This window comes from Lepidochelys kempii, chromosome 1, assembly GCF_965140285.1.
Source record: "Lepidochelys kempii isolate rLepKem1 chromosome 1, rLepKem1.hap1, whole genome shotgun sequence".
In the NCBI taxonomy this organism is placed as follows: Eukaryota; Metazoa; Chordata; order Testudines; family Cheloniidae; genus Lepidochelys; species Lepidochelys kempii.
Window position 1 is genome coordinate 169,894,027 of NC_136380.1, and position 21,896 is coordinate 169,915,922.

Here is a 21,896-nt window from a genome sequence, read left to right on the forward strand (position 1 = left end):
CTCACTGCTAATTTAGGAGAGACACTGTTTTACGTGACAGTAATACAGTTCTTATGTGGACAAATTACTCAGTCTAAAGCTAGGTAGTTCAGCTTGAGTATTACTGTCCTATAAAAAAAAGTCCAGAAAGCAAGCAAACAAACTATGACTGTAAAACTGTAGTGCTTTTTTTTTTAAAGAAATTTACTAGTTGAGAGATGGAACAAGATTAAAGGAAGAGAAAGAGAGGCATATTGGTCCATGGTAAGAAGCCATAACTTTATATTTAGGAGAAAGCAGGGATGTACAGAAATGTGCTGGGATATCACTACCGGACGATCACCAGGTAATAAGAGGTTTACAAAGTTTTACAGTTAATCTGGTTTAATTAGCCAGCCATGAACCAGCACATACTGGATTGTTTCACGACAGTGTGAGCCTCAAAAGAGAGTGCCAGCAATACAATTATAAATTGACTAGTCCTGAAAATGCTAAGGAAGACTACACTTAGGTTTCTAAGATGAAGGACAAAAGCAGCGAAAACTCCCCTACTCTCCCAACCCAGACTCCCTTCTCCAGCACCACTTCACATCCTCACACATCGCGAGAAATAAAGCCTAGTTCTCTAGACCTGATCTAAAACCCAAAGGGGCGGCAACAGTGTCTTCCCTTCCATAGAGAGGAACACTTAAGGATGATATGGCCATGAAAACCAGGAACATTACAATGTTCAGGACCTTTTCCTTGTTTCCAGTTAGTTTTTACAGGCAAACAGTGTTTTGTCCTGGTTTTTGGCACTCCCTGCAAACTAGCTTCAAGAAAGAGCAGCCCGCAAGTAGAGCTGGTGAAATTGACAGCAGGCTGTCTTTGTGCAGTGACACTGAGGGATCACCACCCACCCAGAGGCCTTTCATGTGTTGCCACCCTCTTCTTTTCTATTCCACTCACTTCCCAGGTAGCCTTCAATTCCTGCTCAAAATCTTGAGCTAACCTTCCTCCCCACTGAGTCAAATCTACAGGATGACAGGGGAGGAGATTGACGTGGATAGCTTACCTGAGGAGAGCGACAGGGCAGCTGTTCTGGAACAGTTTTTATAGTGGAGGTGCTGAGTGTCGTTCAACCAAATTGTAAACCTTGTATGCAATGGAAACCACTTCAAGCCAGGGTGTGCAGCAGCACCCCTAGTTCCAGCACCTATGCGACAGGGAGCAGTATGATTTATTATTTATATTACTGTAATGCCAGAGGCACCGTCATGGACCAGAACCCCACTGGGCGAAGTACTACACAAACACAAAACGAAGAGACTGTATCTGCCCCAAGGAGTTTGCAATCTTAGTATAAGAAAACTGATGGAAACAGACAGACAAATGGGGGTGTGCCAGGAAACAAAGACTCTATACTGGTCAGCAGGATCAGCAGTGGTCGTTGCCCACCAGTGGCCTAACTGGTGTCAAGTTTTTCTGATAAGCATCCCGGAAAAGGAGAGCTGTAAGGAAGGATTTGGAAGAGGATGATGTGTTAGTTTTGCAAATGTATCCAAGGAGTTCCTCCCAAGTGTGAGGGGTGGCATGGAAGCACTAAAACCATAACCTTAAGCCCATTTCCCCTGAAAACAGAGGCCTTTCTGTCAACTTTGAAAATCTTGTTACTCTACACTACCCACATTCTTTCCCCCTCTGGGCAGCCTCAGGCTCCAAGCGCATTCTGTCCTCCCCCAGCACACATCGCAGCATGAGTCGAGAGCAGCATCAGCTGTAGGGTAGAGGAAGAACAAGGCTGTAAGCTTTATTACTCCTCTGTGACTTTATTATTTTTATTTTTACTCTATGACTTAATTATTTTTATTTTTAGTAATAAAGCTTTATTACTTTATTACTCCTTTATTACTCCTCTATGACATATGAAGGCCATCTGAATGAGGGTTGTCTTTGTATATGTGTGCGCACACATGATTTTAGAGGTAACTTGCTTTTTTCCCTGACTACTCTAAGGTATGTCAAGTCTGGTCTTCCCTGTTTTGCTGGAGGAATTTTATGGGTCTCAGGGATGTTTACTGTGAGCTTTTGCACCATAATTAAAAAGGGATCTTTAACAAAGGCATTCCTTCTTCAGAGTGTTCAGTCAGAGTTAAATATATGTTCAAAATGCTCTTTTAACATGTGTGACTCAAAACCCTTCTCACTCCCCCTCTTCCATCTGCTCAGCTTTCAGCATCTTGACTCTTCTGATTTCATCATTTAATTAGTTCTCCACTTACCACAGAGTCTTCCAGACTAGACAAGCCCTGAATTTCTAACAAAAACCAGGGGAAAATTCCCCAAGAAACCTACTCCTTATTTTAGTCTTTTCCATATATTTTCAAATTCTCTCTCTCTCTCTTTCCCCCCTCCCTCCATTTGAGGTCATCTTCAAGGAAGTAGCTCTCTAGGGGTATGTCTACACTACAAAATTAGGTCAATTTTATAGAAGTCAATTTTTGGAAACCGATTTTATACAGTCAATTGTGTATGACCACACTAAGCGCATTAAGTCGACAGAGTGCGTCCTCACTACTGTGGCTAGCATCGACTTACAGAGTGGTGCACTGTGGGTAGCTATCCCACAGTTCCTGCAGTCTCCACTGCCCATTGGAATTCTGGGTTAAACTCCCAATGCCTGATGGGGCAAAAACGATTGTTGCGGGTGGTTTTGGGTACATGTCGTTAGTCCTCCCTCCCTCTGTGAAAGCAACGGCAGACAATCGTTTCATGCCTTTTTTCCTGGGTTACCAGTGCAGACGCCATACCATGGCAAGCATGGAGCCCGCTCACTGTCACCGTACGTCTCCTGGGTGCTGCTGGCAGACGTGGTATTGCATTGCTACACAGAGCAGCTCCTTGCCTTTGCGGCAGATGGTGCAGTAGGACTGATAGCCGTCGTACGTCTCCTGGGTGCTCCTGACAGACATCGTTGAGGTCAATCAGGGGCACCTGGACAGATGTGGCTATCCTCTTCTTAGAGCACTGAATGGGAGCCAGATACTCCAGGTCATTCTCTTCTTTTTCTTCTTGTGGAGATTCAGTCCTGCCTGGAATATCATGCGAACTGGAGGCTTCTGCTCTCAGGCTTCTGCCTCAGGCTGCCTGCCAGCAGCACCGTGCGGTCGCACCTACCCCCGCGGTCGCACCTACCCCACCCTACCCCTTGCTCCCATGGTTCATGAAGCCTGGACAATAGTAAGGAGCAGTTCAGCTATAGGCTAAGCAAGTGCAGAATGGTGGTAGAATGTGCCTTTGGACGTTTAAAAGCTCGCTGGCACTATTTGCTGACTAGGTCAGACCTCAGTGCAGCCAACATTCCCATTGTTATTGCTGCTTGCTGTGTGCTCCATAATATCTGTGAGAGTAAGGGGGAGACATTTATGGCGGGGTGGGAGGTTGAGTCAAATCACCTGGCGTCCGATTTTGAGAAGCCAGACACCAAGGCAATTAGAAGAGCACAGCAAGGCACGCTGCGCATCAGAGAGGCTTTGAAAACCAGTTTCATGACTGGCCAGGCTTCGGTGTGGCAATTGTGTGTGTGTTTCTCCTTGATACAAACCCGCCCCCTTTGTTGATTTTAATTCCCTGTAAGCCAGCCACCCTCCCCACTTCGAAATAAAGTAACTATTGTTTTGAAACCATGCATTCTTTCTTTATTAATTAAAAAAAAAAAAGAGATGACAAGGAAGCCCAGGTGGGGTGTGTTGCGGGAGGAGGGAAGGACAAGGCCACATTGCTTATTTAGCCACACTAAAAATCAAACTGTTTCAATGACAGCCTTCTGTTGCTTGGGCCATCCTCTGGAGTGGAGTGGCTGGGTGCACGGAGCCTCCTCCCCCCCCCCCCCCCCCCCCGCATTCTTGGGCATCTGGGTGAGGAGGCTATGGAACATGGAGAGGAGGGTAGGCGGTTATACAGTGGATGCAGCAGGGGGCTGTGCTCTTGTTGGCTTTCCTGCAGTTCCAACAGATGCTTCATCATGTCCATTTGCTCCCCCATTAGCCTCAGCATCACATCCTGCCTCTGCTCTTCGTGCTCACTTAATTCTTTCCTAGTCTCTGTCACTGAATGCCTCCATGCATTAAGCTGTGCCCTATCAATGCGGTAGGACTGCATGAGCTCCGAAACATGTCATTGCGAGTGCGTTTTTTTCGCCTTCTAATCTGCGGTAACCTCAGGGTCAGAGATGATAGGGGAAGCGTAGAAACATTCTATGCTCTACGATTCTGGGGGGACTGCATGGTCACCTGTGCTGCTGAGCTCACCACGCTGACCAAACATGAAATGAAATTCAAAAGTTCCTGGGGCTTTTCCTGTGTACCTGGCTAGTGCATCGGAGTTCAAAGTGCTGTCCAGAGCAGTCACAATGGAGCATTCTGGGATAGCTCCCGGAGGCCAATACTGTCGATTTGTGTCCTCAATACCCCAAATTCAACCCAGCAAGGTTGATTTTAGTGCTATTCTCCTCATCGGGGAGGAGTACAGAAGTCGATTTTAAGAGCCCTTTAGGCCAACGGAATGGGGTTGGTTGTGTGGATGCACTTATTTTTTAAATTGACGTAGCGCAGCTAAATTCGACCTAACCCAATAGTGTAGACCAGGCCTAGGGGGGAAAACCCAGACCAAACCAAATCCTTTTCTTTGGTTATGAGAAAATCTCCTGTCTTCAGCTCCAGACATGTCCGCAATCTCATTTATACCAAGATGTGTCAACACCCTTCCTTACAAGGAGAGTTGCAGGGGAGGGAAAGATAACCAGAGGGCTATTAGATTTTCACTCAGAGGGAGCATTAAAAGGCTTGGATAAGAGCCTCTGGATACTTATGGGAACTTATTGAGTCTAGCCCATCACTAGTCTCATTAGTTATCCAGTGCAGATACTGATATTTTTTAAAATTAAGTTCTGAGGTTCAGAAGATCTGAGATGTGACTAATCTGCACATTTCCCTACATAGAAGTTAAGTTCAGAGCACTAAATTGTGCTGATTATACACAGTTTGAAATTCCTGTCCTCGTTAGAACCTTTTACTCCAGCTGCCCATTTTATAATGTATAATATCCTGAACTCCCATTAAGACATTTGTGGATGTTAATGCCCAATTCTTCATCCATTTCACCTACATTTTTATCAACTAGGGTGAATATGAAATGAGGTTGTTTTATGTATTTTGTCCTTTACATACCTTTTTACAGTTGGGAATTTTTAAAGAAGAGGAGTGGATGTTTTTACAGCAAACTTCTGTTCACGGAACGCAAAGCTTCGGCCTTAATCTTATGTGGATGATATAGTTAAATATATTGCATTTCAGAAGTAATCTATTCATTCACTGAATATTATATTATGTTCAAATCACTTCACAAATTATATACAGCTCCAATGAAATCTAGTTATCTTGTGGATGGGAGAGTTGCTATACATGTGTGTGAGAGACAGTGTTCCCATGGGCTTAAGTGCATACCTAAGTATTTTGAAGTACTCTACATACTTGTACTTACGTATTTTACATATTCTGTGTTTGTATTTAAATACATTTTAAAGATACCTAAAGCATAAGTAACTTTTTTTTAATCTGTGCTTTTTCAAAATATTTTATATATTTAAAAAAAAAATAAAATCACATCCCTCCCAATTGCCCTGGATTCTGGTTGGGCCCTGGCAGACACATACCTCTCCATGCCTGCATTGAAAGAATGAGCTCAATATGCACATCTTTTACTTTCTCTTCCACTATGTGCTTATATTATTTAAGTAGTCATCCATATATTGACCAGACAGTTGCAGGAAATGCAGGAGTTGAAAGTACATGCGCTTATACTTGTGTTTATAAATACCTAAGTGCTGTTTCCATGGCATACTGTACTCATAAGCAGTGCTTAATTTGTAATGAGACACGTGCCGGGGCTCAAGCAATTTTCTTTACTTTCATAACTGATGCTGTAAGCCCAGAGGTGCCAGGACTATGAACTGCCAAGCCTAGAGGTACCAGGGCTTAGCCCTGGCACAAATTAAGCACTGCTTATAAGTCCTTCTGTAATGGTGTGTTTGGCACTGATATGCAAGTCCTTTTTATCAGCACTTTCAGAAACACTTTTGGGAGATGGGAAATTTTCATAGAGTTAGAAGGGACCACAAGGGTCATCTAGTCTAACTCCCAAGGGCACTCTTACTTTATTTAAAGGGAGTGGGGGCATCTTTTATTATCCTATTTGAAAGAGTCTGTAAACTACAAAAGGCAAGGGGCACAGCTGGCCCTGTTGAGATTTAAATCTATGTTTCCAGGAAGCTTAGATTATTATTTTATTTATTATGTTAAACCTGATGCTTATATCCTCTATGCCACCTGTCCAGGAATCTATAAAGAATCCCACAGGAATCATTTATGAAGAAAAGAGCCTTATGAATAGGGAAAAAGCCCTTGTCTCCCCTCCCTTCCAGCAAGTTTGCACTTTTTTTTCTGTCAGGTTTCACATAGTAGCTATTGCATACTCAATATACCTAATTTAACTGATGGAACACAAAGTATAGAAAATTAAGGCTTCCATTTATTTACTACTATCTTCATAAAGTGAGAACAGATTGCAAAAAAACGAATCTTTAGGGTATTCTTACACGTTGTTGTCTATGCCTACCCAAGAACATTTGCTGTTGGTACTGGGGGGGTAGGGTGGGGGGGCAGTCTGTGATACACCTCTGTCATTTAATGTCCCCAAATTATTCAAATGAAAATTAAAACTTGCATGAAAGGGAGCAATGAAGGATTTTTAACAAATACTTCTGCTTATGTAAGAGTAGAGCGGTCCTGTTGTAATTGTTTCTTCTTCGTCGTGTTCTTTTTTTGTCAATTGTTTTAAGTCAGGAATCTTTAAACTGCTATTAGTCCAACTCTGTGGGTTTTGATATTCTTTGAGAGATATTCTGGGACTTTGTGAATACACAAAATAAATAAATTGCGTGGTGACCTTGATTTTTAAGCAGACCTCTGTTTTTTAAAGAAAGTTTTTACTAGTCTCTTATGCCAGATTGACTGGTGTTCTGCCTGTTATTTTTAAATTATCTTATTCATCCACTGACAGTGCCAGATTGTTCCCTACAGGCAAGTGAGTGCTAATTTTAAATGACACAAGCAAGAAAACTTTTCCCTTTTCAACTGGGAGACTATTCCACATTCTAATAAACCTCACTGTTAATATTCTGTTCTAATAGGCACTCTAAACTTTTCCTTTGATCTATTTAATTCCTTCACTCTTAATTAAACTTTCTGTACAATCTTAAATAATTCCTCTGTCCTTGTTGTTTGCTTCAGATATTTGTACATGGTCATGTTAAGCTCAGCAGACTCCTAGTGCACCTGTAGCATACCACCCATCCACACAATATTTCTATCAGTGGTGCCAAGCATTCATGCCACCACTGGGATTCTATTTGGACTGGTGCTGGACTAGTGTCGACAGCAAGCACTGATGTCCCAGCTTTATCATTTCATTTGATATTCCCATTTGACTCCCACAGTGCTCCTGCCCACTCTTCAGTGATGCCTTTGACAGCTCCGGGCACTGGATGGGTCACTGGTCTAATGGCTATATGCAGGCTTCCAGTGTTCTCATTTCTCTCCGGTCCCTATTTGTCACTGTCCATGTATGCCACGGGTTCCACTGTATTAGGTAGGTGAGGAGGAATGTGCTGGGCCCTGTGGAAGCATCTGGAGGTGCAACCTCGCTCCAGTCCCTGACCTAGATCACTTCTGCTTCTGTCTCCCAGGAAGAGAGCTCAAGAAAGAGGAGGAATCTGTTATTTCATCTGGAAAATAAAATAGGAGGGACCAGAGCTAAAACTTAAAAATTGAAGACAAAAAAGATAAAATCAGGCTCCTTAACTCCTCAGGCAGAGGGACCCAAAGGTGGCAATGCTTGTCTTAATAGATACCAGGCCACATGTTGTCTGGCATTGGGTCTAGAGCAGGGGTGGCCAACCTGAGCCTGAGAAGGAGCCAGAATTTACCAATGTACATTGCCAAAGACCCTCAGTAATACATCAGGAGCCCCCCATCAGCGCTCTCCCAGCGCCTCCTGCCCACCGGCAGCCCCTGCCGATCAGCACATCCCCCTCCCTCCCTGCACCTCCTGATATGTTTTGTGGCATACAGGAGGCTCTGGTGGGAGGAAGAGGAGCGAGGGCATGGCAGGCTCAGGGGAGGGGGCGGGAAGGGATGGGATGGGATGGAGGCAGGACCGGTGGCAGAGCCAGGGGTTGAGCCGTGAGCACCCCCTGGCCCATCGGAAAGTTGGCGCCTGTAGCTCCATCCCCAGAGTCGGTGCCTATACAAGGAGCCGCATACTAACTTCTGAAGAGCTGCACGTGGCTCCGAAGCCACAGGTTGGCCACTCCTGGTCTAGAAGTTGCTGGTGATTCTTTTATCCCGGTTGCAAGTGTGGGTGCAAAGCACGGCATAGGCTCTGCCCTTTGAAATGCGCACATAGCTTCTCGAGCAGGACAGAACGGTTCAAAGCAAGCAATGGAACAAACCAAAAACGAGAACAGGTGCAAATGGACGTATATTACAGACATCATGCCAGCTGCTTATGAGAGTACTCTGGGATAACTGCAATATTCCTGATGTTTCAATGGTTGCAGGGATGCTTATGCCCTGTGTGTGTGGCGCATTGTGTGCGACAGCGGTAAGGTGGTTGGTGCTGGATGTTCTGCACTGCTGCAGTTCCACCAGTTCTGTTAGCAACCGCAGATAAGATTAATAGAGTAAGGCCAGAAGGACTCCTGCATAAAGCAAGCCATTGAACCTCACCCCTCCCTTGTGACTGAGCAATAGCTTATCTTTTAGAAAGACATCCAGTCTTGGTTTAAAGATTCAAGTAAAGGAGAATCCACCATGTCCCTGCTTACATTCTTCTCCCCCCCCCCCCCCAAAAAAAAAGCTTAATTACACTCACTGTTAAAAATATGCATCTTATTTCTAGCCTGAATTTGTCAAGCTTGGGCTTCCATCCATTAGGCCTTATTATGCCTTTTTCTGCTAAATTAAAGAACAGTGTGCTATCAGAAATCTCTTCCCTATATGGGTTCTTGTGATTGTTATGGTTTAACCTTTTCTTGGATAAACTAAACAGACTGAGCTTCTTAAGTCCCTTGCTATAAGACATTGTTTTCTGGACCTCAAATCATTTTTGTGGCTCTCTTCTAAACCCCTGTTCATTTTTCAACATCCGTTGGACTCCAGAACTGGATAAAGTATACTAGTAATGGTCTCACTAATGCCATATACAGAGGTAATACCACCCCCTTAGTTCTTCTTGGTATTCTTGTGCTTATACATCCAAGGATAGCTTTATCCCTCTTAGCTCACTGGGAGCAGTTGTTCAACTGTATATCCTGGTGACACCTATGTCCTTTTCAGTGTAACTCTATTTCAGGATACAGTCCCCCAATCTTGTAAGTTTGATCTACATTGTTTGTTAGATGCAGTGACATTGGCTGTGTCTCTACTAGCAAACTTCGTAGCCGTTAGTTTCCACTAGTGGTACCTGCTCTGAGCAGGGTTAGGTGATATGTTGGTAAAAAGTCTGAGCTGTCTCTTAGCTACAGCTTCCACAGTTACTACATGGGTGGAGTAGGATCAGTGAAGAATCACAGATGTGAATTTTGTAAGGGTACACCATTAGTGGCCAGATTTTTTTTTAAGTGCTCAGCACACACAATTGGGTCCAGATTTTCAAAACAGCTCAGCACCCAATATGCTGAGCTCTTTAGAAAATCTGACCATAAGTATCCCACTGAAAACTGGGTATTGAACACTTCTGAAAATCTGCCCCTTATTTAGATAACTACATGGGAGAAGAGCTCTTGAAAATCTGTCCCTAAATGTATACATGGCTTGATTGATCTTCTATTATTCCAAATGCCTGTGATCTTTTTTGTGTGCAATAAATTAAACGTTAAATTTGCATACTTATTTATTGCACAATTATTTCATTCAATCACTTTTTTCCACTTAAAACTTCTCTTAGTGTTACATATTTTAATTTTACTTTTTTCATTTTTAATAAGTTTTATTAACTGTAGTTTCAGCAAAGAGAATACATGGAGGAAATCAAATAGATTCGGCAAATATTAACCACAAAGGTAGAAAATTGCATTTTTGAAATGCTTTTAGAACAACACAAAACGTTTTCTCTTCACTCAGTTCAAGTTCCAAATGATCACAGTTGGAATTCATCCGTGTTAATAAATTTTCCCAACAGACAACACTGTACCATAACAGGAGCGTCTTAATCTGAAACAAATTATTTGCCTTATCTTTCCTTTGTAGCATCTTGTAAGTTTAAGACGCTCTATACAAGTTTTGTGATAAAAACAGCATGGGCGTCCGGCACAAACCATGTAAATTGTATGTTTGTGGGTGAAATTTATGTTTAGTGGTGTGACAAATGGAGGCAGATTGGTGTGATGAGCATAGCAAAGAATCAAGACTTTCCTGAGTTCTAATCTTGACTTTGAAACTGTCCGATTACATGTTGTTAGGCAACTAAGTGAACCTTTGTGTCTCAGTTGCCCTATCTGTAAAATGGGAATAACTCCATACTTTTCTCACAGGATTGTTGTAAGAACTATTGTACACTACATATGTACAAAATATTATGATTAATAAATATATGTTGGCTACTAGCCATGTGGGTTAATATTTGTAGGTGACTGAATTATAGGGCTATATTTACATTACATCATAATTACATAATGACTCCAAGAGTAGAAAATATTACAGCTTTTGCATTTCGTGACTCTTTGGCATTGTAATTGTATAATTTAACATTCCATTCACATTGGGGTTTTTGGCAAGGAACAGGAGAGTTTAAAATAAAAATAGTAAAAAGAAATTGTCAGTACTTAGTAAGAAAAATATTAGGCCCAGTCAGGCTTTAAAGACTACATATAAACGTAGTAGAGAAGGGTCCAACTTTTTGCAGCTTGTGTTTGCCTGGAGGGCTGTATTTGTTTCTCTTGTTTTCATGGCTATATCTTTTCAGTAGGTGTTTTTTGTTTAAATGAAATCTTCAAATGTTCAAAATATGGTAGAGTGCAATAAATTATGGAATAACCCGAAAAATTACAGTATAGGAGATGGTTGTGGAGTCCATGATTTTCAGTAAATCTCTACTAGAAAATGTTTTCCCTTGATACTTAGCAATTGATGGTTGCTACTGAATCACAAAAGAATAGGCTGATTATCTCATAGGAGTTTCTTTTTTAAAAAAAAAAAAAGTATTCTTGTTAACCCTCCTATGCACTGATCCATTTTAGCATAGGGTTTTTTAATCCATGTTATTGTGAACAAAGCACATCTTTATGAGGACAGAATGCCAGTGAGAGGGATTTTGAATAGAATGTCCTTGGACTGCAGTATGGTTGTGGTTTATATCGTCTCTGTAGACGCTTTAAAGTGTGTTTGTTTTGTTGTATGTTTGTTTTTAATCTTTATAAATAAATAAAGCATGTGGTTTTGAAAAAACGTGTCTGCTGTCAGTTTATGTACCTTAGGTAGTGCCAAGTGTGTTTGCTCTTTGCATGTTTCCTTTGCCAATAGCTCATAATCTGTTAAGTAACATTGTACTGAGTGGAAGAGTTTTTCCTGAGATATAAAAAAAAAAAAAAAAGGGGTGAAATCTTTCTCCTATACCACCATTTTTTATATATATATTTGATACAGAAGTTTTATAAAGCTAGTCTCCTGACTGAAGTTACTTGAATGGCTTCATTCTACTGGATGTTCGTTCCTGTGTTCAAATGAACTTTATTTATACTAAACTTAAATTGTGCTTTTTTCCCTTTCTCCTATAAAAACTCCGACTCTAGTCCCCACCACAGCTGCCAGCACTCCAGATGCTGTTGACAAATACTTGGAGACACCTGGTGATGAGAATGAGCATGCCCATTTCCAGAAAGCCAAGGAGAGACTTGAAGCCAAGCACCGTGAAAGAATGTCTCAGGTAAGTCATACTGTTGTTCATAATTAAGGCTGATGTCTTGTCAGATGGGTCACAGGATTAATGAATTCCTTGACTTTCTGTATTTTGGGGAAACTCACGTGGCTTTTACCTGCTGCTCTTCCAATCTGCAGCGGAGTAAAGAGACCAACTGTTCCCTATCTTCAAGTATATGTTCTTGTGCGTGCTCGATCATAGGATTTGCACATGCCTGTGAACTCTCGACTGGAGAATTCAAAGTAGTGTCCACAGGCCTGCACCTGCTCAGAGCAGCGCCTTATGCCTCCAAACAAGGGCACATGGGGAGGCGCGGGCCTGCTGCCACTTAGTTCCTTTTCTGTTAATGGAACTCAATGGAACAATCGCATGTCCGTTTATTCTCAGCTTCCTTCCTTTCTTAGTTTATCATTCTAGAATTTTTTCCCTTATTTTTGTAGTTATTTTTATTTCTTCAGTCTTATACAGTTGTGTTTAGAAGAGGGTTCCTCTTCCTTTTTTTCCTGTTTTCTCTCATTCTTTCTTTGGTCCACTACCTCTTGGGTTATGACAAAGATCCGGGTGTTTAAACCCTGTGTGATGGGGTGGGTTGCGCACCACTAGGATGGTGCCACCTCCTGGTCACTCTAGGGCAGTGGTTCTTAACCCAAGGTGCCCTTTCTGGGGGGGGTGAGATGTGCCAGATTTTTTTAGAAGGTAAATCATCGAAAACACAAATTAAGCACAGGCACGTAAGTACAACTACTTTGTTTCATCAAACCTATGTATGTATTAACATTGTACATTTTTTAACAATTACTGTAATATACAAACAAAAAATATATCTAGGTTTAAAGAACTGGCCTACTTCAATGATTTTTGATAAGGGGTGCGAGAACATATTTTGAGAACCAAAGGGGTGCAGGCTGCAGTAAAGGTTAAGAACCACTGCTCTTGGGAATAGCTCTCAAGGTCGATGCCCCTTCCCACAGTTGCACGCCATCCTCTACCTCTCTTTCTGTGTCTGCAGCCCCTCTCTCACTCCACGAGTTGCTGCAGCCTCTTTGTGACTTCGCCCTCCAGCCAGGTTACCTAATGGTTTCCCCTTCTGGGGTTGGAAAGTTCCCGCAAACAGGCTCAGGCAGTCTTCCTACTCACTGCTCCCCAGTACCACTTCCGCATTGGCTGGTTGGGGAACTCAGACCCACCTTCTACTTCAGATTCTGGCTCAGGGATCCTCTAGTCAGCAGTCAAGGTCTGTTCCGCCCTGGACCTTGCCATGTTTCTCTGAGTCCTTTCCTAACCTTTTGGCTCTCCTTTTCTTCTCTGGGTCTGCCAGCTTCACCAGTCCCTCCTCCCAGGGAGCAACTGCAGGCTACGTCTCTGCGGCCTCCAGACACTCTTCCAGGAGGGTGACTACAGGCTTTCCCAGCAGCCCCCTCAGCTGCCAATTTCCTGCCTCTATAAATCTAGCCCAGCTCATTCCTTCCCATCTAGGCTCCCTCACTTGGTCTGGGGAATACTTAGCCATGTAATTCCTCTCCTCTCAGCTGTGGCTGGCTGGGTTAATTAACCCCCTTCTTAGTCTTCATTAACCCTTTCAGGGCAAGTGTGGTGTGAAAACTTCATCACACCCTGCCAGACCTGCCACAGGTCTTTTCCCCATAGTGACAGACATTCAAGCTGTCTCTGCTGCCTCAGAGACACCAACTTCTGATTTAAGTTGAAGGTCTGTACAGGTCTTTAAAGCTGTTACAGCTGCCCGCCCAGTCTCCATGACAGTGGTACTGAGGTGGCTTGTGGGTTTTTTCTTTTGTTCGCTAAACGTCTCTAGATTGCCCAAAGAGCTACGGACTTCCAATCTGAAGGGCCAAACTCTTTGCGGAGAAGACAGATTTTTTTCTCCACATCCTGAAGGATTCTCGGACCGCACTACACGCCTTAGGAATCTACACTGTGGAACAGAAGAGAAGATATAACTCTCAGTCACATCACAGATCACAATCTTCTCAATACTCACCATCTCTGTGCTGTTATGAGCCACAGTGCAAGAGGCTCAGGTCTCAAAAGTGAGAACAGTCTGCACCCCAGTCCATGACCTCTCAAACTGCCTCTTATAAGCACTTTGATGAGCTGGTCGGGGGCCTGAACAATGATACCTTACAGCGTCAGCTGCCATCTATACACCTGTCACGCCACTCAAACGTCAACTTACCTTACTTCACAGCAGTTAGGGCCAGCTCTAGAGCAAAGAGATTGATTTCTAGCCCTGAACTTACAGGTTGCCCCCTTCCATATCTCAATACAACCATCGTACAGGAGATTTCCTACTGCTTACCTTTGGGGCAGAATCATTATAGGTACAGACTGCTCTACACAGGGTAGTCTCCAAGGTTCACTTCATTGTAGTGACATACTAACCCCGGTACAGTGACTGGACTTTATCAGCACCAACCTGATGCAGTAGAAGCGAGAGCGCTCCTCTCACTATCCACATTCACCACCCTGGGACACATGTCTCCCTAATACGCTGGGGAGCTCACCTACGCAACAACAAGGTCAGGACAAATGGCCTTCCACAGAAATGACCTTCCATATCACTCTTTTGGCTGTCAGGAGTGCCTGTGCCCAAATTCTGCCTTTCATCAAAAACAACACACAAAGGTTATGATGGACTTAATGTGACCTGTATGTTTTGTATAAACTGCCAAGGAGCAGCCAGATCTCCCTCCTTCTGCAAGACAGCATTCAAACTTTGGAATTGATGCACCCATCATAGTGTGCTCATCTCAGCTGTCTGTCTACAAGGGATACAGAACGGGATAACCAACAGTCTCAGTTGGAATTTTCTCATGACAGTGAGTGTATACTGAATTCATAGGAGCTTCAAGATATAGCCACCTTTTGGGGAAACATTCACTGGCAGTTGCCCTCATCTTCCCAGCGGACAGGGCCCACTTGTATATCTTTTCCCAGTTTCCTACCCTATCCAAGATTCTGTTGAAAATTCAACGAAACAAAGCGAGAGTTATTGTGATTGCCCCTCTTGACTATGACAAGTCTGGCTCCCTTATCTGACGCAGATGGCCCTCCTGTTCCTCTGACGTCAGCCCATTCCTCACCCGCTCTCTCAAAACAGTGGGCTGACCCTTCACCCCAACCCATGGGTCCTCTGCCTCCAGGCTTAGATCTTTCTTTGTTCCAAGGCTTAGAAGCAGAATGCTCTAACAAGCTGAAACACATGTTGCAACACAACCACAAGTTGACCACTCCACATACCTATCTAGAAAATGGAAACAACTCCAAGTTTGTACCATTCCAAACGGACAGACCCAACCTCATCTTTCCTCCCTCTGATTTTGTACCACATTTTAAACTTTCACTCAGCTCCCTTAAGGTACATCTCATGGTGAAAATGGCTTCCCACTTCAAGTTTGCTCAACCACTAATGCGTAGACTCTTTAAGACCATTGGGACTCTCTTCCCCCATGTGACACCACCCACTCCAGCCTGGGACTTTAATCTAGTTTTCAGGGCTTGGACTAGACCTCCCTCTGAGTCCAGGGCAACTTGTTCTCTCTTACACCTGTCCATGACGACAGCATTTCTAATTGCCATCACCTCAGTTAGGCACATAGGAGAAATAGCGGCCCTGATGCCACACCCATCATTCACGGCCTTTGTCTTTATAAAAAAAAATAACAACTCTAAGGCCATATCCCAAGTTTCTCCCTACTTTTTCTGCACTTTCCATATGAATCAACAGATCCATCTCCCTGTTTTTTCCCCAAAACCACATTGACAACTGGGAGACAATTGTGCATATGCTAGATATTAGCAGGACATTAGCATTCTACTTGGACAGGACTAAGGACTTCAGGAAATCCCCTAAACCCTTCCTTTCATCCACAGAAAGATCCAAAAGCTCTGTGATATCTCCTCAAAGACTATCCAAATGGGTCTCTAGTTGCGTTAATCACTTAGCAAGGGCCCAACTTGCTTCTGTCCATACGCACTCCATGAGATCAGTTCGTATCTCAATCACATTCCATAGGGATACCACTATCTCCCAATCTATAGAGCAGTGATTGGGGCCTCTGTCCATACTTTCGCAGAACATTATGCGATCCCTGAAGATTTGGCCGCTGACACCATATTCGACTCCACAGTACTCTCTGTAGTAAAAGACTCCGCTCCAAAGTCCCAGGCTCCAGTGGTGGGTACTGCTCCGGAGTCACCTAAAGTGGAGCACCCATAGGGAGGCTACTTGAAGAAGAAGAGGAAGTTCCTCACCTTGTGCAGTAACAATGGTTCTTCGAGATGTGTGTCCCTGTGGGTGCTCCACAACCCACCCTCCTCCCCTCTACTTCGGAGTTCTCTATAGGAAGTGAGGGGGGGTTCCTCCGTGCAGTGCTAAATAGCCTCGAGGCAGACCACGAGGGAGGGAGAGCATATGCACGGGCTCTACGGGACACTGCTACCAAAAGTCTCCGATTAGAGGTGCAGGGGCACACAGACACCTAAAGTGGAGCACCCTTAGGGACACACATGTCGAAGAACCATCGTTAGTGCACAAGGTGAGTAACTTCCTCTACTGCAGGCACAACTTCTAGATTCCGAGCCATGACCGTGGTTAAGCAGAGAGTATCCTGGTTCCAGTCTTCCAGCCTCCTGAGGGAGGTGCAGAGTACAGCTGAGGACCTTCCCTTTGAAGGACCCAAGTTCTTTAGCTCTGATACGAACTTCTCCCTCCACACTGACCGACTCGAGAGCTGCCTTATGGTCTCTGGGGAATTTACATTCCTGCAACAAAGACACAGTTTATTAGGTCTCACATCGCAGCAATCTAGGCCATTCCATTACAACCCTCAACAAGTGTTTCCCAGACCGTAGGACTTTCAGAGGAGGAGATCTAGAGCTCTGAAAAAGGATCCTCTCCCTTCTTCAGCAAGATTATCTGCACCTCTGTATAAGAAAAAGTTTTGCCATCTCGGTAGAGGGCCTTGAGCAATCTACCTTCCCAGATCTTGTGCTGAATGATTCCATCCAGTTCCCCTTTGGAGATCAGCTATCCCACTTCCTTCCTGCTTTGGAACTAATTAGCTCAGACAGATAGATTTTGGAAATGATCGATTTGGGATACTTCATCTGCTTCCACGCTATTCCCCGTTCTTCATCACGCTTCAGGGATCCCCTCACAAAGATCTCTTAAAACAAAAGGTCCAGTCTCGCCTCCTCTTGGGGGTGATCGAGCAACTTCCCCCAAAGTTCATCAGCAGAGGGTTCTATTCCAACTATTTTGTAGTTCCCAAGAGGGGCAGAGCTTAGAGACTGATCCTCGACCTCAGAAATCTGAACACTTATCCTTTCCCAGCACTTCAGGATGGTTACGTTAGCCACTATCATTCCATCCTTAGATCCAGGAGACTGATTTTTCGCCTTCAGGATGCCTACTTTCATGTAGCTATACACCCATCCCACAAACACTTCCTGTGCTTCAAACTAGACTGAGGATACTACCAGTATCAAATCCTTCCTTTCAGGCTCTCCACAGTCCTGAAGGTCTTTAGAAAGCTTCATTCAGTGGTGGCAGCCCATTTACATCAGTGGAGCAGAGTAGTATTCCCTTACATGGATGGTTGGTTCCTCAGGGGTCGATCAACTTTATAGGTCCAGTCAGCAACTTCCAGGGCTCTAGCCCTATTTCAGTCTCTGGGCATTTGCATCAATTGAAAGAAACCTACGTTGACCCTAGTCTAAAGAAGAGCCACTTCACTGGAGCCACTCTAGTCTCCCTAACCACCAGAGCCTATCTCCCCAAGAAAAGATGCTCCACTGTCCAGTCTAATCTTGACAACCACCACAGAGCCCACAAACTGCAAGGACCTGCCTACAACTCGTGGGCCACATATTGGCCTGCACATTCATCGTGCCTCCTAGACTGTACCTCATATGTCTTCAGACATGGCTAAGGTTTGTGTACACACCAAAGAGTCTCTCCAAATGAGTCCCAGTACCTCAGAATGTTCTGGACTCTCTCCGATGGTAAAAGGACCCACTGAAGATCTGCGTGGGAACCCCATTCTTACATTCCCCAACCCTCAAAAGATCCTCACAACTGGTGCTTCTCTTCTGGGATGGGGGCCATCTCCTAATGTGCCATGACCCAGGGCAGGTGGTCCACACAAGAGGTCACACTCCACATCAACATTCTGGAGCTGAGAGTAGTTTCTTATACTTGCCATCACTTCCTTCACAACATACAAGGCCACTCCATCAGATAATGCTAGACAATAGGGCTGCAATGTCTTACTTCAGCTGACAGGGATGGAGCAAAATCCCAATCCTTATGTGCAGAGTCTCTAAGGCTGTGTAACTGGTGCCTTTCATGTCAGATACAAGTTGCAGCTATCTGTCTTCCAGGCCTCCAGAATACAACTGCAGGCTCCCAGAGCAGTCGCTTTCTTCAGGATCACAAGTGGGAGCTCAACGGTTCTGTCTTCCTCGGCATCTACCAGATCTGGGGTTCCCCAGAAGCAGACCTCTTTGCCATCCTGAACAATGCAAAATGCCATCTTTTCTGCTCCATAGGAAGATGTGGCAGATGGCTTGTTAACACTGTGGCCCTATATCATGCTGTATGCTTACCCGCCTCTACCTCTAATCCTTTACTCAAGCTGTGTCAGGAAAGCACAATAATTATTCTCATAGTGCTCTCCTGGTCAAGATGAGTTTGGTACTCTAACCTCTTTTACATATCTGTGATCATGCCTGTTCTACTTCCTTTCAGGAAAGATCTCCTGTCACAGAACTCAGGAATCCTGATCCATCCCAGCCTCTCCTCCTTGAACTTGAAATCATGGTTGCTAGATGGTTCTTGAGCATGGAGCTAACCTGTTCAGAGACGGTCCAGTCAGTTCTCCTACCTAATACTCGCAAGACTTACATTCAGAAGTGGAAATGCTACCATTTCTAATTTGTTCTTCACTCTTCCCAAGCCTCAGTGATTCTGCATTCCAAAATCCTGGACTACCTTTTGGATTTAAGAATGCAAGGTCTATCTATGAGATCAGTCAGAGTATATCTGGCCACCATCACCGACTTCCATTCACCCACCAAAGGCTTCACAGTCTTAGCAACTCTACTGCAGCTAGGTTCCTCAGGGGCTTATGCAATCTGTTTCTGCCTGTACAGAACCCAGTCCCCCAACAGGACTTAAATTTGGGTCATAATGCCCAGAGGAAGTCTCCCTTTGAACTGGTGGCTACCTGTTCTCTCCACCTCTCCCTCAAGACTTTGTTCCTCATAGCCATCATTTCAGCTAGTCCAATGAAAGAGCTTGGAGTTCTCATGGCTGATTATCCGTATACTCCATTCTGTAATGACAAGGTTGCACTGCGTCCCCATCCTCACTTCCTCCCAAAGGTCTCTTTGGAATACCACATTAATCAAGAGATTCGCCTACCAGTGTTCTACCCAAAAGCTCACGTCTCCAGAGAGGAGACCAGCTAGACATCAGACGGGCCCTTGCCTTCTACTTTGACAACAGGACTAAGTCCTTCTGGGCCTCTCCTAGGCTATTTGTATCACTTGCGGAGAAAATGAAGGGCCAGCCTACTTCCACACAAAAAGACTAAGGGGGTTCAGGTTACATCATAATCTGCTATGCATTGGCTCGTATATAGCCTCTTCACAGTGACAACACATCCCACATCCTTGGCTCTATTGAAGGACTTTCCCAAAACAGATATTTGTAGGTCTGCCACTTGGTCCTCTATCCATAGAGGAACTCTATCCTTTGCCAAGCATTACACCATCTTACCTGCTTCCAGAGATTCTATCTTCGTTGACACAGTCCTCCGAACTGTCCTAAACTTGCCTTCTCAGCACCCACCTCCTTGCTGAGTTACTGCTTCGGAGTCTTCTACAGTGGAGCAGCTGTACAAACATAAGCTCGAAGAAGAAGGAGCAGTTACTTATCTTACAATAACTTGAGTTCTTCAAGATGTTTTGTCCTTATCAGTAGTCTGCCTCCCGCACTCCTTCCTCTGAGCTGTAGGGGCTCCGCTTCACAATTGAGAAGGAACTGAGTGGTGTCAGGCCTGTGCCTCCCTATATGCCTTAATTTGGAGGCACAAGGCACCCAAGAGCACATAGACTCATAGATTTTAAGGTCAGAAGGGACCATTATGATCTTCTAGTCTGATCTCTTGCACATTGCAGGCTACCTCACCCACCCACTCCTGAAATAAAGCCCCTAACCTCTGGCTGAGTTACTAAAATCCTCAAATCATGGTTTAAAGACTTCAAGTTACAGAGAATTCACCATTTACACTAGTTTAAACTTGCAAATGATCCATGCCCCATGCTGCAAAGGAAAGTGAAAAACCTCCAGAGTTACAGCCAATCCGACCTGGGGAGAAATTCTTTCCCAACCCCAAATATGGTGATCAGTTAGACCCTAAGCATGTAGGTAAGACCCACCAGACAGCTATCCGGGAAAGAATGCTCTGTAGTAACTCAGAGCACTCCCCCATCCAATGTCCTGTCCCCACATGTTGGTGATTTTTGCTACAGGCAGTCGCTGATGGGCCACATGCCATTGTAACTAGTGCCATCGTACCATCCCCTCCATAAACTTATCTAGATCAGTCTTGAAGCTACTTAGGATTTTTGCCCCCATCCCTTCCCTTGGAAGGCTATTCCAGAACTTCACTCTGATAGTTAGAAACCTTTGTCTAATTTTGAGCCTAAACTTGTTGATGGCCAATTTATAGCCATTTGTTCTTGTGTCCACATTGGCAGTTTACTTAAATAACTCCTCCCCCTCCATAGTATTTATCCCTCTGATGTATTTATAGAGAAAAATCATATCTGCCCTCAGCCCTCTTTTGGTTAGGCTAAGCCAAGCTCTTTGTCTCCTCTCATAAGGTAGGGTTTCCATTCCTTGGATCATCCTAGAAGCCCTTCTCTGCACCTGTTCCAGTTTGAATTCATCTTTCTTAAACATGGGAGACCAGAATTGCACACAGTATTCCAGATGAGGTCTCCCCAGTGCTTTGTATAATGGTACTAACACCTCCCTATCTCTGCTGGAAATACCTCGTCTGATGCATCCTAGGATTGCATTAGCCTTTTTAATGGCTGCATCACATTGATGGCTCATAGTCATCCTGTGATCAACAAACATACCCATGTCTTTCTCCTCCTCTGTCGCTTCAAACTGATAAATCCCCAGCTTTTAGCAAAAATTTTTGTTAATCCCTAAATGCATGACTTTGCACTAATAAATTTCATTCTATTTCTAATACTCCAGTTTACAAGGTCATCCAGATCCTCTTGTATGATATTCCGGTTCTCCTCCGTATTGGCAATACCTTCCAACATTGTGTCATCCGCAAATTTTATTAGCAAACACTCACTTTTTGTGCCAAAGTCGGTAATAAAAATGTTAAATACGATTGGTCTGAAGACTGATCCCGGAGGAACTCAACTAGTAACCTTCCTCCAGCCTGAGAGTTCACCTGTCAGTAAGACCTACTGTAGTCACCCCTTCAACCATTTCCATTAATTCGCCTATTAATCCCCATCTTCTCCAATTTAATTTATAATTTCCCATGTGGAACTGTATCAGTTGTCTTACTGACATCCAGATAGATTAGATCTACTGCATTTCCTTTGTCTAAAAAAATCGGTTACCGTCTCAAAGAAGGAGATCAGATTGGTCTGATTGGCATCCATGCATCCTACAGTGGAGCACATCTAGGGACCAAATGTCTTGAAGAACTCAAGTTACTGTCAGGTAAGTAACCTCTCCTTTCTGACTCTGCAGAAGGTGAAAGGGTGCTGCTGCCTAGGACATGAGTCAGGACAGAAAGTTTTGCTACTTACAAATGGATCACATGATCAAATCACAGATATAA

General features: G+C 44.0%; 1 protein-coding gene across 4 annotated transcripts in view; it reads left to right on the forward strand.

Moving 5' to 3' along the window:
- Positions 1 to 21,896, forward strand: part of APP (amyloid beta precursor protein) — a 295,526-nt gene that overhangs the window by 188,360 nt on the left and 85,270 nt on the right. For all 4 annotated transcript variants that reach the window (XM_073363102.2, XM_073363091.2, XM_073363122.2 and 1 more), the window contains one exon: positions 11,867 to 12,000. In XM_073363102.2, the coding sequence (XP_073219203.1) occupies positions 11,867 to 12,000 (134 nt within the window). The remainder of the gene's footprint in view (positions 1 to 11,866; positions 12,001 to 21,896) is intronic.